General features: G+C 49.2%; 1 protein-coding gene and 1 pseudogene across 1 annotated transcript; both read right to left on the reverse strand.

Annotated features, from left to right (window-relative positions):
• Positions 1-965: 965 nt before the first annotated feature.
• On the reverse strand, positions 966-4,355 carry LOC147970579 (uncharacterized; annotated as a pseudogene).
• A 476-nt stretch (positions 4,356-4,831) lies between these two features.
• Positions 4,832-5,443, reverse strand: LOC147970580 (uncharacterized). The gene has a single exon (XM_087522674.1). The coding sequence runs from the start codon at positions 5,441-5,443 to the stop codon at positions 4,832-4,834; it is 612 nt and encodes a 203-aa protein (XP_087378800.1).
• Positions 5,444-19,045: the final 13,602 nt, after the last annotated feature.

The raw sequence follows: 19,045 nt of genomic DNA on the forward strand, positions 1-19,045 counted from the left end.
GGTGCTCGTCACGACAGCGCGTCTGCAGCTGAGTTCGTAGCGCCTGGGCGATAGCAAATTTTGTAGCGCATACCAAGAAGCTTAGTGAACGCCTTCTGCTGCCACGGGGTGGAGAGGTGTTGGTCATCGAGATGGACTAGACTTCGATGATCTGTCCGGATTATGAACTCTTCATTCTGCAGGTAGGGGTGCCATTGCTCTATGGACATAAGGATCGCCATTCATTCCTTTTCGTATGTGGATAGCCCTCTGTTTCTGGGACCGAGGGGTTTGCTCATATATGCTATGGGATGACCTTCTTGTTGAAGAACTGCACCCACTCCATATGCTATAGGTTTTCTTGAAATTTGGCAGTTGCAATACAGGAGCTGTGATCAATTTCTGCTTCAGAGCATCGAATGCTTGCTGTGTATCACTGGTCCAAACAAACTAATGATTTTTCTTGAGCAGATTGAAAAGCGGTCGCGCTATGATTCCAAAGTGCTGAACGAACTTCCTGTAGTACCCTGCCAGTCCTAGGAACCCGCACACCTCCTTAGCGCAAGTGGGTGTTGGCCAGTTCTCAATTGTCTGAATCTTGCTGGGGTCGGTGGAAACCCCATGTTCGTTGATGACGTGTCCAAGGTAAGATATCTGTCGCTGTGGGAATGAGCACTTAGATTGCTTCACTTGCCAATGATCTGCTCGAAGCAACTGCAATACTTGCTTGATGTGCTGAATGTGCTCTTTCAGTGTCTTGCTGAAGATGAGAATGTCATCGAAGAATGAGATAGCACAGACACGGTTTACAGGGCGGAGAGTGGTGTTTATGGCGCCGTTGAATGTAGATGGCCCTCCGGTGACCCCGAATGGCACGACGCGGTACTCCCAATGCCCAGAATGGGTTTGGAATGCCGTTTTGTACTCTTCGCCTTCTTCCATTCTGATTTGATGGAACCCCGCGCGTAGGTCCAATTTGGAGAACCATTTGGCGCCCGCAAGTTCATCCAGTAGCTCGTCGATGAGAGGAATTGGGTACTTGCTGGCCACCGTCATGGAATTAAGTCATCGATAATCAATGCAGAGACGCCACGTACCATCCTTCTTCTTAACAAGTAGCGCTGGAGATGAGAACGGGCTGGAGCTTTTTTGAATGATGCCGGCATCGAGTAGCTCTTGCACCTGCTGCTCAATTTCTGTCTTGAGTTCAGGCTTATATCGGTACGGCCGCAGGTTAACTGGTTGTGCTCCTGCCATCAAGGGAATTCTATGATCACATTCGCGTCGCGGAGGCAGGCACCTCGGGTCTTCAAACACATCAGTGAACTGTTCCAGTAAACGCAGAACTTCAGTTGGTATTGGGGTATCAGTTTTGCTGCTTCCATCCAGCAAATTCAGGTGCACAACATGAGCAACCGAGCCTTTTTTACAAGCTTTGAGCAGTTCTGGGGCTGATATGACAGAGCATTGTGTTTGATCTGAAGAAATTGCAGACAGTTTCAGTTGGCCTTCAGGTGTAATGACTGTCAGGTATTGCTCGATCCAGTCAATGTTCATAGGGTTGTGCTTGCGGAGCCAGTCCATACCAAGGATAGCATCGTACGATCCCAGCTTGAGGATTTTGAAGTCTGTTTGGAACTCGTGTCCTTGTGTGACCCATTGACATGCAGGTATGTAACGAGTGCAAGGAATGGTAGCTCCATCTGCAACTCGCACGCGGCATGGCCTCGGCAAAGAAGTAGCTCCAGTAAGCTTGGCCGTGAGGGTGCTGTCAACAAAAGATGTTGAATTGCCCGAGTCCACCAACAGCAGTATTTCTTGCCCTTGCACCCATGCTTGCAGTTGCAGGACCCCGGGGTCTGATGATCCGTCTTCAGCCTGACGTGAGATAGTGCACAGGTTCTCTTCTTCAGAAACGGGCGAATCGGGTGGTAAGTCACCAGTTGGATCATCCAGGCTGAACATGGCAAGCAGTTCGTCGACAATGTGCATTTGTACCGTTGGTGGGCACACATGGTCTTTGCCCCAGCGTTTGCTGCATTTGAAACAAAGCCCCTTAGCTCGTTGGAACTGACGCAGTGCCGCGATCTTGCTTGTTTCAGATGTGGCCCGAGCTGCATCGGTCCCACGCCTATCTTCAGAGCCAGCGCAGGTGTCGCTGGTCGACTGAAGAAGGAAGGTGGAGTCGATCTGACCACATGGCTTGTCCCTTGGCTGGTGTTAGAGAAGCGCCTGTAGGGCAAGTCACCGTCGGCCACTTCCTCCTGAAGTAGGGCCAGCGAACAAGCCGTGTCTAGGTCCGGTGGTCGCTGCACGAGCACCACCGCGCGGATGTCCGGTCGCAATCCCTCGACAAAGCGTGTCAGGAAAAAATATGGGTGAGTACTTTCAGAGTATGAAATGAGGTGATTCATCAGTGATTCAAATCGCTCGATGAAATACGTGACAGTAGTATGTTGTTTGATAGCATAAAACTGACGGATGAGCATCTGGTGTTTGTCGCACCCGAATCGGGTGCAGAGTAAGGATGTGAACGACTCCCAATCTAGCCCAATCAGTTTCTTCTGAACTGACTGGAGCCAGATGCCCGCAGGGCCCGAGAAGTTCAAAATTGCCATAGGAACGCGGTATGCATCATGAACGGCGAACATCTGGAAATATTGCTCACAGAGCGTTTTCCAGAGCTGCGGGTTCTCGCCGGTGAACACAGGGAAACTCATAGGAGGTGGATTCTGCCCCAAATTGGCGAGGAATGATGGAGATATGGGTTCTGGAGGGGAGAGTGTCAGGTGCTGAGACGTACCCGTGACCGGGAGTGCCGCCGGTGACTCGATGGTCACCGACGGAAGCCCCCCGGTGAGATCGACGTCGCCGTGGCCACTGGGCCCGTGGAGTATTCCTCGTGCTTGAAGCAGCGGCGGCGGAGGAACTTGGGTCGTCGCTCCACGCGACGAAGGCGGTGCGGCTGGTTGGGGAGGGGTCGCTTGCATCAGGGCGACCGTGTTCTCCAGCTTGGTGAAGCGGGCTTCTAGATCGGGTTTCCACCAGAGAAGATCTTCGATCTACGACGTCTGCGCTTGCAGCTGCTTGAGGACGCTTGCGGAGTCGCTCTTCGCGTCCTGATGGAGCTTGTCGAGGTACTCCTTGAGTGCCGGATCCATGGCGGCGAGGAGGACTTGCCGAGCGTGGACGTGTTGGCGAGTTTCCAGGATGTCGCGGCGGAGATTGGTTGTGGCGGTGGTCTCTGATGCCAGGATGTTAGGTTATCGGATCGATCTATTACACCCTCAAGAATGCAACTCAGTTCATACATCGATGGTGTTCTTGCGGAAGAAGGAAGGAAAGGGAAAGTAGGTGAGGAAGAGAGCCGCCGTCCTTTGCCTGATCCCTATGGATGCCAATCCAATCGATGCTTCTCGACTAAGTAGCTGGTAGCAGCGACGCGGTCAGTGGGTCCAGCCAGGCCCGATGAACCTTCTGTTGGGCTGAATGATTCTCTTGGGCCTGTTGGAGATCCTTCTCGCCACGTAGCCGTCTTGGGCCGGGCTCGCTGCCATGGTGGCACTCTGGTCTCCTGTCGTCATGGCAGCGGTTCCCTTGCTCTTCTTGTTAGTCGCGGCGCTGACATCCGGCCATGAGCCGCCTCCACCTCGCTGCCTCACCTTATATGGTGAGTCATACTTTGCCGCGCTGAGCACATTGACACACCGCCCTCGCCGGAGTAGGTCTTTGAGCCGCCATCCAGGGCCTTGAGCCAGTTTTTTGTAGAAACTTCAAACCCCGCCTCCGAGCAGCCTACGAATTCAGCGACCTCGTCTCTGCTTCTAAGTCGCCCAAGGCCCAACTGCAGTTCAAAGATCGAGTCGCCCCGCGGCCGTGATCTTGACCCGTACTTTTTCTCGCCGGGTGTGCGCTCCCTGCCATGACCTTGAATTGCCTCCTCCTCACTGTTGCGGGTTGGTCTGAGCTAAACCGCCACCATGGATTTGCCTCGCGGTAGCCGTCGAGCCGCACTATGAGCAACGTGCCGTCTCTGCGGCATCAAGTCGCCTTTGCTCGCGAGCCGCCGCCCGCACGCCTCCAACCTGCCTCGCTCTGCCTCACCAGGGGACACCACACCCGCAGCCGTGCCGAGCTGCCGGCGCCGTGACTACACCGCTCCAAGTCGCCGCCGGCCTACGGGTCGCCTCTCACGGGTGTCTGCCTCAGGTGTGGCTAATAAGTGAGGTGAGCTGGAGAGGTAGAGGCCGTTGCAAGACCCCAACCGGATGACTCCAACCCGCCGCTACGCGCCGGCCTAGACTCTAGTCCAGCCGGATGACTCTAGTGTGAGCCGCCAGTGGCCACGTCAAGTCGCTGGTGCCCAGTTCTACAACCACAGACAAATCCTCACAGAGCTTGTTTTCGTGGCCTATGTGCCCTCGCCCATGTTTGCTAGCTAGTGCTAGTTGTGTTTGCGTGTATATGGTACAGACAGAGCAGAGCGGAGGCCGGGAGTAGCACATACGCCTGCAAGTTTTCTGATACTTTGTTAGAGCAACTCTAGCAGATCCCGTAAAAATACAACCCGCAAAACGCGTTTGTGGGTTTATGAAAATCGTTTTTCGGGTCAAAATCATATGTGGCCGAGCAGAACCCATATCTAAACCTGCATAATTTGAAAAAAATGTTTCGCGGGAGAAATTGCATGAACAGAGTTCATCACATACTACATTGTTCATGGCATACTACATAGTTCATCACAACTAGAAGCATAGTTATACTACATACTACGTTAAACTAGTACTAGGGGGTCGGATCGGACGGCGGCGAGGTCGCGGCAACTGGACGACGCCGGAGAGAAGCCGGACGTTCAATCCTCCTCGCCGGAGCTGCAGAGATCAACGTACTTCTCCGACTGCTCCTTGCGGATGCGGCGCCACTCCTCCGCCTTCTCGTTGGCGGCGACGTTGTCGGCGACCGCCTGCCACCACTCGAGGGCTTCGAGCTCCTCGGTGTGGCGCCAACGCTCCTCCTCCTCCTGCACGCTCCGCTCGGCGATGGCAGCGGCGACGGTGTCGAAATCCGCGACGTAGTCCTCAGGCCCGATGACTCCGTGGCGGCCGAGCGGAGTGGGCTCCTCGGGCTCCTCCTTCATCGGGAGGAAGCCGAACGGCGCCGGCGGCTCCGGTTCCTCCTCCTCGTCCGACCACTCCCTCTTCACGGGGAGGAAGCCCGCGACGGAGGAGGAGGAGGATCCGGCGTAGGAAGACCGTGCAGAGGAGAAGGATGCGCGCCGACGGACGTTCTCCTCCGTCTCGCGGCGGTCGAAACTCGCCGGCGGTGACAGCTCGTGGTTGGTCCACTTCCGCGTGCCGCGCTTCCTCATGCCGTCGGACCGGACGCGCCGCTCGCGCTCTGGGTCCCTCTCCCGGCCGGATCTGCTGCCAGAGCCGCGTCCGGAGCTCCACATTCGCCCCCACATGGCGGCTGGAGGCGGGGCGGAGGGTCGCCGGTGGCGAGAAATTGGGAGAGGGGAAAGGGGAATCGGGTGGCTCGCGGCGGCGGGTGGATAGGGTTTGGACCCGCAAAAGGGTCGCGGAACCACACTTATAGCGCTCGGGGGGGAGCGGTTTGCGGGCTGCGGCAAAAGTTTTTGCTGGCCGGACGAGTATGCGGGGTCTGTTCTGACCGCAAAATTAGCCTGAGTCCGCATACTCGCCGGAATTTTTACGTGTCAGGCATTTTTCAAGATCTGTTAGAGTTGCTCTTAGAACATGGAAAGTGCTAGATGAAGCACGTATGTCGGCCGTTTCGGAGCTTTGTCCCAGTAGCCTCAAAGTGTTGGTTGCTCCCGTATGCTTCTCTCACAAAGGAAAAGGATAAGATGAGGCCAAAGGAAACAAAGTGGGCCAGTACTGCTGATTGATCAAACAACACAACCTGTCGCATCAGTCAAAGGGCAAGCACGTGGGCATCAATTAGTGCTATTTAGTACTCCTAATTGCTGCACGCATGTCAGACGAGTTGTGTCCGCATTCGCCTGACAAAACATTAGGTGATATCCGTTCAGTCTGTTTTAATAGCACGTATTAATTTTTGTGTGAACAATTACTCTGGTCTGTGGTATTATTTCGCAGGATAATTGTTCATTACAGATGAGGTGTTATGCTGCAAGTATGGAGCATGCACTGGCAACATTCCGCAGCGACGTTTTCGTCCGAGCCACACTACCCGATGAACAGACGTGCACAAGTCGCCGCCCCTATGGCCGGGTCTACATCAACTCGCCCGTCCGTGCGGTTTACTGTGCCTACGATTACTTTCCCGTCCGCATCGGATTATAATGCCACAGCCAACTGGCCCAGCTTACCGCGCTTGCGATTGACTTGCTCATCTGCACGGGTTACCGTGCCTGTGATTGAAGGCCGACTCATCTGTTTGCTGCCGCGCCCGACTCGCCCGTGATTATTTTCAACTTTGCCGTGGTGATCACCAACTCCGCGGCGAATATTTCCTGGCCTAACATATCAGGTGAAATTCATTCAGTATATTTTTTATATTACATATTGCTTTCTTTTAAAAAAGAGCAATTACTCTGGCTTGCAAGTTCTCTAATGCAGGACAAGTTGTCTACTGCAAAAGGGATTATTATAACACTAAGCTATTGAATGACTTATACCGGTTTATATCACGGTCAAAAATGGAGAATCTCAAGACAAGTCCTTGAGTAGTCTTAAGACTCGGGGGCTATGATGACACGACTTAGCAAATATCGTGAGATTCAAGACCCCGGGTCATTGGAGGGAAGATAATCCGGTCCCGGAGGCTACCGCCATATTGGTAAAAATTTAAAGGCCGTCAGAAAATTTCTGGCTCACAATGATGATTCGATTTACAATCCGGCCCAAGGTAAACATGTCTCCCACAAAGCTTTGAAGCTCTAAATATCCGGTTTAAAAAGAATTCATCTCTCGCAAGTTCGAGTTTTCAGGAAAAATTACAGGGAGCAAAGAGAGTTTGTTGCACAACACAACTCAAACATAGGCACCCGGCGAGCATAGCTCAGAAATATATCACTTGGGGGCTTCCGGCTTACTGAGCTAAGCTATGATTACCCTTTGATCCGGCTCATAGCCACATTTACAGGTCATTTGGGGGCTTCCTGTTCAAACATAGGTCGTATTCGCACCGAAGAGAACATAGCTGTCGGTACCCTCTTGATCGGAGCAATGCCAAACTCACTAGGGGCTTCTTGATCGTATTCGAATCATAGCTTAACCCCTTTTGGGTCCGACTTGGATCGTATTCGAATCAGGGTCGTTAAAAACCTCTCAAGGTCATTTGGGGGCTTCCTGTTCAAACATAGGTCGTATTTGAACCAAAGAGAACATAGCTGTCGGTACCCTCTTGATCGGCGCAACGCCAAAGCAACTGGGGGCTACATGATCGTATTCGAATCCTAGCTTAACCCCTTTGGTCTGGTTTACTGATCGTATTCGAATCAGAAGCCTCAAATTCTTCTTTCTATTTTGCTTAAGTTTTTTGAAAACAGTCTTTTGGGTTTGTCTTGAGACTTTTTGTTCATATCTGAAGCATATATATGGTTTCGATTAACCCGGTTTGACTTTGGATGATAAGTCGCCATATATGACAATCATAAACATTTGGAAGTTTTGGCTTCTAAAAATTGGGTTATCGCCCTTACTACACATGTATCTTAAATCGGCAGTACGATTCAATATCACAGGATCCAGTTTTCCAAACTAGATTATATTATTCAAATATTTAATAGCCAACATGGCTGGATTTTTATTATGGTTATCAATAGCCAATATTATGATGGAGGTCTTCAAAGTCGCTTCAGCACAATGGATATTAATTTATTAATGGACATGATTTATTTTTACAATGGAGGGAATAGTCCCGAGTCGCTGCAGGCTTACGACCCGGCACTTGGGGGCTACATTATTCAAATTGAGATTACATCAAATATGCAAGTCCCATGTCACTGCCAACATGCACCATGGCACTTGGGGGCTACCAATTGCTCCTGTCAAAAATTCAAGGTACACAAGCCTTAGTTCATTATATTGAAAGATCCACTACTCAATTGGTAGAGTACAAAGCTCTTAACCATATGGACGTGGGTTCAAGCCCCATGGTGGAGATTACATCATATGATGTTATTATCAACGAACTATATATAAAGTCCCAGCTCAATATTATCTTATTGAACCGGCCCTTGGGGGCTACACGTTGTTGTTCAAGTCTACATGATCATATTTATAAAGTCCCTGCTCATTACTGCATAATGACCCAGCCCTTGGGGGCTACACTGGTTGAAGTTTTTGTGAGCATAAGACAATTACAAGTCCCAGGTTGATGCAAGCATGACAACCCGGAACTTGGGGGCTACATATGTGGAATGTTCAGTTTTGACTAGTGACTGAAGATGAGTAACATGGATTTCTTCAAAGTAGTAATATTTATATTGAAGCAAGTCTTAAGCCATCACTTTGTCCTGCTCAAGACTTGGGGGTTACAGGTAACATAGATATAAGGGAGAAATATTTTCAAATTCTCTGTTTTGAGCAAACCAGATTGACCCGGCGTCACCAATCATTATGACCCAGTGTCTGCAACAATCATAGCCCGGCGTCATCAATAATCATGAACCAGCGTTGGAAACAATCATGAACCGGCGTTGGCAACAATCATGACCCGGAATTATCAGTTTTTATAACCCAGCAATGGTGGTAATCATAAACCGGCAAGTTCTACATCTTCAAGCCGGCTGAAAATCAGATGAGTATTTCAAGACCAATATTTTTGTTAAGTATTGGGAGCTGAATCAAATATTCTTCACAATATATTTCTGTGAGAAGCCAATGTCAGCAAATTGATTATGAAGCTGGTCTATTGACCCAGACTTTCCAGAAGGAGGAAATAACAAGGACTTAAGGGTGATCAGGTACCGGCTTACAAGAACTGTTAACCCGGAGCACAACCTGTCAAATTTGTTCTTGTGTTTGTTTTGCAGGATAAGTTTACCATGGATAAATCCAAGCTAAACTGGGGGCTAATCTCGGGGATACACCCCGCAGTATGACCCACCCGGATGTATGACTCGACCGGACTTGGCGACTCACTGGTGACCCACCCTAATTTGGCGACTCACTGGTGAACCGTCCGGATCTCTCCGCTCACTGATGACCCGGCCGAACCAGGTGACTCATTGATGACCCGACCGGCGGGTCAGAGGAGCGAGAAGACCCGGTGGCCCAACAGGCGGTTCATGGAGGGCCGGCTCGTATTATGGTGGGTCGGTTTAAGAGGAAAGCATAAGGAATATTCCCTTACAAAGGAAGCAAGACTAGGACTCCACTTGTAATAGAGTAATCCTAATCCTACTAGGACTAGTCATGTAAGCCGACCCTCCAACTTATATAAGGAGGGGAAGGACACCCCAAGAGGGACAAGTTGACAAGTTGGACAAGTTAGGTTTAGACAGACAACTCAATAGCTCACGAGATATAGCACCCTTGTAATCATGATCATCATCATCAATATCAATGAAGCAAGATGTAGGCTTTTACCTTCACCGTGAGGGGCCGAACCTGGGTAAAACTTCGCGTCTCTCGTCCCACTCAACCCCTCTCAAGCTACTACATAGATGTGTTGGCCTCGCGACTAAGTCCTGACACTAAGGATACCTGCCGTGACAAATCCATGATAGGTCGGCTCATTGAGTACCCGCGGTTGATTCACGGATTGGGGGCTGAAATGACATACTTTCCCGACGGCCCCCTGTGTGGATCTTTGTGGCGGAGCGACATGGTAGGTTGAGGCCACCTAGGTGAGAGGTGGGCCTGGTCCTGGTCGACGTCCGTGATGACATCAATTAACACGATTAACGAGATCTTGGTATTTGATCTGATTCTTGCCACTTGGCTATACGCACTGAACAACTACGCGGGAATAGTTATGGGCACTCGATGTCGTGGTATCAGCCGAAGCCTCCGTGATGTCAGCGACTGAGCGACGCGCGTCGGATTGGACCGGAACGCCTACTCTTGTATTAGGGAGGCTAGGTCTGCTTCCGGCCGCCCTTATGATACGTCTCCAACGTATCTATAATTTTTGATTGTTCCATGCTATTATATTATCTGTTTTGGATGTTCAATGGGCATTATTATACACTTCTATATTATTTTTGGGACTAAGCTACTAAGCAAAGGCCCAATGCAAATTGTTGTTTTTTGCCTATTTCAGTGTTTCGCAAAAAAGGAATATCGAACGGAATCCAAACAGAAGAACTATCCCACCCATGAGGATTTAAACTGGAGATAGTTCTCATTGGGACCACTGAAAAATCACTTTTCTCTCTCCATGAAGTGCACTTATTGTCAATCTAACCCTGTCACCCAAACACCTCTTTGGCTACAGTTAGTTCAGGGTTAGTCATGAGTTAGTCTAACCTCTAGCTAAGTTAGAGTATCAAACAGGAGCAGTATAGGACATGCAAGTTGCTCAAATCATACAGGCAAATTCGTACGTGAAAGGATTTTTTTCTTTTTGAAAACGGAATGTGAAAGGAATTTTTTTAGAATGCTATTGGCATGTCGCTAACATGTGATAGTTAACCAACCTCAATAGACGACAGAAACGCCAGCCCGCCGCACTTTGATAGAGACGAGGAGGGAGAAGCGATACAGGCTGCTGGATTACTAGAGATAGGTGTCGCACGGAAGCCAAGAAATATGGTGATATTGTGGGTTAGCCATGTACTAGTATGATGTAACTACACTTGGCTGCCATGTTTCGTACTCTTCCAGTCCACTTTGGAGATGATTGGTTAATTTTATATCACTGAATAATATTAAATATTATGAGTGCAGACGCTCCACCACGAGGTTCCTTGCTCCTTCTCGGTCGTCCGGAATCTATGTTCTTCCACTCTATTTTTTTTACGTGAGCTTTGTTCATCCTTTTGCCAACACGCGAGACATCTAGCATCAAGGTGCACGTGTTATGCAAGGATCGTTCCATCTATATGAAGAACATGTGGGACTGGAACTATGAGACGAACATGTACCCAGGAGTGGACGTACGAACCTGAGTAATGTAGCGCAGTAAGTGAAGTAGAAAGGCACAAATCGTATGAACATGTGTGGAATATAGGGTGTGTTTGGTTGCGTTCTCGTCTCAGCATAGTTGTTCCCTCTTCTGGCATGCTCAACTCAACACCCCTCTTCATGCATGTTCTCTTCATGCATGCTTCTAGTGTATTTGTGCTAAACTAGTGTGGACTCATGCACCCTCCATACACTCTACCAAACACCCAAAAGTAGGTCGAGAAGGGAACTCTTGGGCGGCATTTGTCTCTTAATATGTACTACCACTAAATGTTGTACGTGCAATGCACGGTGATGTTATGGAGTACGTGCCTAAGTACTCTACTACTACTATATTAGTTGGAGGCACATATTAACTTTTATATTTGTTTACGTGTATGCCCCGAGACCTTCCAACTAGACGTGTCTTTGTCTCCATTTTTTGCGGAAAACGTGTCTTTGTCTCCAGGTCGCACTTTGTATCGTTCATACCACTAAGTACTACTACGTGTGGTCTCCGACCCAGAAGTGGAAGAAGTGGAGACGCTCTACCATGCTGTTTTTTTACGCTGGGCTCTACCACGCTGTTCATGTCCCACTCCTTTCGCTGACGTGTGGGACATCCAGCACCTGCCATGTTTGGCACCCTTCGTCGTAAGAGTTGAAATGCTAGCATTCATCAGAAATAAAAATTAATTATAAATCGGCAGTGATACTATTTTTTTGCGAACCAATCAACAGTGATACTATACCTCAATATCGGAAAGAATACTACTCCGTTCGCCAACATGTGGGACATTGACCATCCTGGTCCACTTGCCATGCACGCAGAACTCCAAGGGAGTCACCCAGGTTGTCGTGCCGTAGTAACAATGACTAATGAGCCATCAAATCACAGGCCCACTTCCCACTTTGAAGTTGCTTGGATGAAGGAACCATCATGACTTCGTTGAATTCCGCTTCTTGAAGAAAACTACTGTACCAGCAGTACTGCTAGCTACAGTAGTTACTACAACAGAGGCCTCCTTTCATTCATAGGATAGGAATATGAAATCATAGGAAGTGAGATTACATGCATCTCAATTCCTATAGAGAAAGAGATGCCATTTGATGCTTAGGATAGGAATTTTTCCATTTAGTCTAGGCTAATGTAATGGTAATTTTCTCTAAAACTACAGTAGTAACTAGTAGTACTGGTACATGCTCATACTCAGACACACACACACGCTAACTACTAGTACTACTACTTCTCACATTGTAACACCCCGGATGTAACTTTCCCTATCTGTACTCCAACTCTTGCCGTTTCCGGCGCTAATTTATATTTATTTCTTGGGTTCAGGTCTTTGTCGCCGTGTGTTGTTTTCGTTTTCATGCATCTCATATCATGTCATCATGTGCATTGCATTTGCATACGTGTTCATCTCATGCATTCGAGCATTTTCCCTGTTGTCCGTTTTGCATTCCGGCGCTTCGTTCTCCTCCGGTGGTCCTTTCTAGCTTTCTTTCGTGTGTGGAGATTAAACATTTCTGGATTGGACCGAGACTTGTCATGCGGCCTTGGTTCACTACGGGTAGACCGCCTGTCAAGTTTCGTGCCATTTGGACTTCGTTTGATACTCCAACGGTTAACCGAGGGACCGAAAAGGCCTCGTGTGTGTTGCAGCCCAACACCCCTCCAATTTTGGCCCAAATCCACCAAACTCTGCTCCATGTCCTAGAGCGTTCGATCACGATCGCGTGGCCGAAAACCGCACCTCATTTGGACTCTCCTAGCTCCACTTATGCCTATAAATAGCCCCCCCGTTTTCGGATCTCTTCTTCCTCCCCGAAACCCTAGCTAAAAAAAACTCCAGATCCGCCGCCGACGGACGTGTCCAGAGCGGACCGGACAACGTCCGCCGCCGCCCCGCAGCCAACCGCCGTACGCCACATGGCGCCGCCACCTCCCAGCCGTCGCCGGCCCGCGGGAGCCCACGCCCGGCCCCCGCGCCGCCCGAACGGGCCACGTCCCCGCCACCGCGCTGCCTTCGTCTTCCCCGAGCCCGGCCGAGCCGCCGCCGCCCGGCATCAACTCCGGCGGGCCGCCGCCACCTTGGCACCACCGCCTCGCGCCGCCCCGCGCCACCGGGAGCCGCCGCCGCCTCGGCCTCGCCGCTCCTCCGCCGCCCTGTCGTCCTCACCTCCAAGCCCCGGCCTCCTCTTCAACTCCGGCCAGCTCGAGCTCAACTCTGGCGAACTCCTCGGGAAACGCGCCAGATCTAGATCCAAACTTCTTCTCGGTTGACTTTTCTCCTCCTAACCCTAATTTTTTATGCCTACTTTGACCTGCCGTAACTTTGCATCTGTAGCTCTGATTTGGGCATATAGTATATCAAAATGTTCGCCTCGACGAGTACATCATTTCATTCCATTGCATCATTTTCATTTGAGTTCATCTTGATGCCCAAAATGCTGTTAGAAGGAGGCTTCGTGAGTTAATTGTCAGATCTGCTAGTTCATCTTAGACTTTTGTCATTTTTGCCATGATTATTGTGTGCATGCTATGCCTGTGAGTCCTTCATATGTTTTGTTAAGGATTTTGTATTCTTTCCAGAGGTGCAACCCATGCATTTTTAGGATGTGTGTGGTGACTTGTGCAAGCTTGCAAAGTGAGGCACCCGGGAAATCTGTTTTCAGAGACTTAGTTGTTTTCACTAAAGTCTGGGATTATTTAGTTCATGATGCCATATGTTCAGCTTATTTCCTAGTGATCCGTGCCTCTTTTGGGGATGATTAGTAAAGGAGTTTTGTTAATCATGTTATGCTCTATCTATCCATGTCTTTTTTTTTTGCAATTATGGAGCAACCTAGCTTGAGTCAATTGAGCTCTACTTTTGCTTCGTTGTGAATCTGGGCAGATCGTCAACTCGTTTGCGATTTTGCCGATGTTATTGTAGTTGATCGGTGCATGCTATGCCATTGTTCTTGCCATGTCTAGCTAGAATTTTGTGCCTTATTTATGGATGTATGATTGCCTTGCCATGACTTTCACCGTAGTGAGTGCATCGAGCTCGTTTGCATGCCTTCGTGAGTTATATTTCAGCGTGTCTCAGTTTTCACTAAGTCTGAAAACTGATTGTGTTTTTGCTATGTTCGTGAGCCCGTTAGTGTATTTTGTGAACCCTTTTGGCCTCAGGTCACTTTGGGTCTTTTGTTAAGCTTGTTGAGTAGCTCCATTTCATGTTCTTACTTGTCTTAATCAGGTCATGTATCATGTTGTTTTGCTGCTCCGAAAAGGGCTTCGTGATCTGAAATTTCAGACAAGTGTTAATTTCACTAAGTCTGGAATCTGTTTTGCATTTGCGTTTTTGCCATGCTTGTTTGAACCTCATAATGGATGAATTGGCCATGGCTCAGTGCTAGTCTTTTGTTAAGAATCTTGTGTGCATCCCTGCCATGCATTTTGTTGTCATGTTTGGTGGCTGTAGCATGTTCATTTCGTTGCATTTAGATGCCTACTTGCTGTAAATCGCAGACCGGTGTCAATTTTGAATCGCTTGCCATTTCCAAACCGTAACTCCGATTCCGGCGTTCTTTATATCGTTTTCAAGCGATTTCATCTCATCTTTCCAGTGGCACCCTTGGAATTGCAAGTTGAGGCCAGGTTCATGCATTTCCTGTCATATCTTGCATTTTGCATCCCGCATCGCAGCCCGCATAGCATATCATCATTTCGTCATATTGCTTGTTCTTGCACGTGGTGGATTGTATCCTTGTTGCTTGTTTGTCTTGTTTGGGTAGAGCTGGGAGACGAGTTCGCTACCGAGGAGCCCGTTGAGTGTGCTTTTGAGGATCCAGTCAATTCTGACAACTGTGCAGGCAAGATGATCATACCCTCGAAATCACTACTATCTTTGCTATGCTAGTTTGCTCGCTCTTTTGCTATGCCAATGCTACGATGCCTACCTTTTGCTTGTCAGCCTCCCAATTGCCATGTCAAACCTCTAACCCACCTTGTCCTAGCAAACCGTTGATTGGCTATGTTACCGCTTTGCTCAGCCCCTCTTATAGCGTTGCTAGTTGCAGGTGAAGATTGGAGACCATTCCTTGTTGGAACATCTTTTATTTACTTGTTGGTATATCATTATATTGCCGTGATTATCTTAATGCATCTATATACTTGGTGAAGGGTGGAAGGCTCGGCCTCTCGCCTAGTGTTTTGTTCCACTCTTGCCGCCCTAGTTTCCGTCATATCGGTGTTATGTTCCCGGAATTTTGCGTTCCTTACGCGGTTGGGTTATAATGGGAACCCCTTGATAGTTCGCCTTGTTTAAAGCTTTTCCAGCAATGCCCAACCTTGGTCTTACCATTTTCCACCTAGCCTCTTTTCCCTCGGGTTTCCGGAGCCCAAGGGTCATCTTATTTAAACCCCCCCGGGCCAGTGCTCCTCTGAGTGTTGGTCCAAACTAGAGTCCTGTGCAGCGCCCCCTCGGGGAAACTCGAGGTTTGGTTTTAGTTGTATGGAGCGCTCATCTGAGTGTGCCCTGAGAAAGAGATATGTGCAGCTCCTATCGGGATTTGTCGGCACATTCGGGCGGTGTTGCTGGTCTTGTTTTAATCTGTCGAATTGTCTTGTTGTACCGGGTTACCGAGTCTGATCGGTGTGTCTCGGGTGGAGGTCTATTCCTTCGTTGACCGTGAGAGCTTGTCATGGGCTAAGTTGGGACTCCCCTGCAGGGATTGAACTTTCGAAAGCCGTGCCCGCGGTTATGGGCAGATGGGAATTTGTTAATGTCCGGTTGTAGATAACTTGAACCTTAATTAATTAAAATGAATCAACTGAGTGTGTTACCGTGATGGCCTCTTCTCGGCGGAGTCCGGGAAGTGGACACGGTGTTGGAGTTATGCTTGTGCAGGTTGTTCTTCTAGCTTCTCGCTCGTGCTTCGCCTCCTCTTCTCGCTCTCTTTTGCGAATAAGATAGCCACCACATATGCTAGTCGCTTGCTGCAGCTCCACTTATATTTGCCTTACCCAATCCTATAAGCTTAAATAGTCTTGATCGCGAGGGTGCGAGATTGCAGAGTCCCTGTGGCTCACAGATACTATAACTCCAGATGCAGGTCCAGGTGATTCCGCTCCAGGTGACGAGTACGAGCTCAAGTGGGAGTTCGACGAGGACTCTCAGCGTTACTACGTGTCTTTTCCTGATGATCAGTAGTGGTGCCTAGTTGGGGTTCGATTCAGGGCCTTGTCGCATGTTGGGTTTTCCTCTATTTTGGCGCCGTAGTCGGGCCATGAGTGTTTGTATGATGGATGTTATTTATGTACTTTGATGTGACGTGGCGAGTGTAAGCCAACTATGTTCTTCCCCTTTTATTATATATTACATGGGATGTTGTAATGATTGCCTGACTTGCGACATTGCTTTCAGTGTGGTTATGTCTCTAAGTCGTGCCTCGACACGTGGGAGCTATAGCCGCATCGAGGGCGTTACACACATGCTGGCCAGACGCCGTCGTTCTCCTTCCCGGCTTTGTCGGCGACACCCCACCGTGCTTGGATCTTCGCCGACCTCTCCGCAGCAGCGCGTGCGTCCTTTTCTTTCTTGCGGCAGCGGGCCTCTCTTTTCTTGAGTGCTTTCTGACTTTTCCGCTCCCTCTGTGCGGCTTTGGCCGCCTCTTGCTCTACCGCCCATTCGGCCTTGGCATCTTCAAATTCCTCCCACATAGTTGTGAGGTCGCGAGCGGCGATGAACTCGGCACGGCGGGATGCCATCGCTTCCCTACCATTTTGTGTGTGGTCGTGGGCGGCGAGGAACTCGGCGCGGCAGGATGCCATCGCTGCCTTACCGGTTAGTGTGCGGCGCGGTGGCATGAACGACGCTTGGTGAGAGCTCTGGGGTGCAGTGGCCGGACAACCGTATAGTGCATTGGTTTGTCAAGAGCTCAAGGACAGAAGACGAAGCAAATTTGGATTCCCCTTCAATCCTGGTCATTTATTACCGAGTAAAATGCATTGGCGGTCATCGAACTTGTCTTGGTAGCTCACTTTGATCATTGTATACGAGATATGGTGATTATACGGTCACTAGCTCAGCGTATAGCTCCGTATTTGTCTAGTTGACCAGTCAAACAGTCCGCATGCGCCTCATCAGCTTGTGTTCTTTTTCTATCTACGCGGGCCTACCTGTCAATGGAGAAAGAAATACTGTAAAAACCAAAATTATGCTAGAGTCCGGACCGCTTCCGGAGCCCGCTCTCACCGCCCTGGCCCCTCAAGATGCCAGCAGCCCGCTGCATGCATGCATAGCAAGTAGTACTCCTTATGTGGACGAGAGAGAGGCATTGACAAAGACAAGGAGTGGGCTCTGCAAGAGCCCGTCTCTACACGTGCTCCTAGGTATAAAAAAATAATTCTAAAAAAGGCATAAAAAACAATTGTGTCTTAAAAAAAGAAAGGTAAAAAACATTTGAGAGGAAATAGATAGAGAGAAAGTGAGAAAAGGCTGTAACCCGGGCATTACATGAGGAAGGAGGGAGTGGTGCACATGCCAAGTTCACTGGGCTGCCGTGTTTCACACTCCTCCGTCGTAACAGTGGAGACAATAGCTTTCATAAAAAATAAACAATGAATACTCGTTTCTCGTCCTCTATATCGAAAAGAATACTTTCATTCGCCGACATGTGGGACGTCGACCATCCTGGTCCACCTGCCATGCACAAAATTATCCTGGTCTACCCCGGTCGTATCGCAGGCCCAACCTTTCCCACTGTAAGTTGTTCGGATGAAGGAACCATCATGACTTCATTGAATTCCGCTTCTTCAAGAAAACTTACTGTACCCGCAATACTACTACCACACGCGAAGACTGGACGGCACTGTACCACGTCATATCACTGAAACCCACTAGGCCAAACTAGCCCGCCTAGGTCATCTATTTTGGAACGGAGGGAGTACGTCTCTGCACTGCTATGATTTTGTGTTGCACGTCATATCACTGAAACCCACTAGGCCAAACTAGCCCGCCTAGATCGCTAAGCCTACAATTTTAGGAGCTAGGGCTATTGGTCGATCAACGAGGGATAAGTATAAGCGTACCACGAGCTCATCAGCCCCAATGTTTCTCTTCGGTGAGTGTTTTGCAAGTACTATAGCTCGCACAGTAGCTAGCCTACTAACACCAAGAATCATCAAACAAGCCCTGCTGATATGATAAACAGTTCAAACTTACATCTAATCATGCCATATATTACATCAAAAGCTGGTGAGGATACATCTGTTTCCATAACTCGGAGAGGGTTCGCATGATTCACTATCAAACAAAAGTAGCAAGATCCGCCCACACAAGACAGTGCACTAGCCCTAAGATGGTTTGATAGCACGCATCGTTCTGGTAATTAAACATAGGGCGATGCAAACTACCCTGAAGGATTAGCGCGACCAATTATTTCTTGTCATCGATCTCTCGGGCAATGACCATAGCACGGACAGCGGCATGGGAATCGATTTCTAGGGCGATGTCCGCAAGACTGACCGCGACATTGGAATCGATCTCTGGGGCGATGTCCACAGGATGGACAGCGGCATCAGAATTGATCTCTAGGGCGATGCCAACAGGACGGGCCACGACATCGGAATCATCAAGGACGTCCACCGGCACCTGCACAACCCTAACATATTAGCAAGCACATTGCAAATAATCAAAAACCACAACTATGGTAATAAGCCATTATTTTTTACCTTGTGCAGCTCACCGGGGGATCTCATCCCTCCGGGGGCCATCTCCTCGTCCTCGATGGGGGCCATCACCTTGCTAGGGGAATACTGCTTCTCAACGGCGACTATCTCCTCAAACTCGGTCTTGAGCCTCACATAGGTGGCAATCAGAGTTCCTGGGGTAGGCACGGTGGGGACATTGCTGTTCTTCCAACTTTCTTTGAGGAGTTCGTCCGCCAACGTCCTCAACTCTTGGGCCACTGCTTGTTTC

This window comes from Triticum urartu, chromosome 5A, assembly GCF_056163025.1.
Source record: "Triticum urartu cultivar PI428250 chromosome 5A, HENAU_Tu73, whole genome shotgun sequence".
Lineage (NCBI taxonomy): Eukaryota > Viridiplantae > Streptophyta > Magnoliopsida > Poales > Poaceae > Triticum > Triticum urartu.

Bases quoted from the DNA above. Each gene is read 5' to 3' on its own strand.
- LOC147970580 (XM_087522674.1), bottom strand. From the start codon at position 5,443: ATGTGGGGGCGAATGTGGAGCTCCGGACGCGGCTCTGGCAGCAGATCC.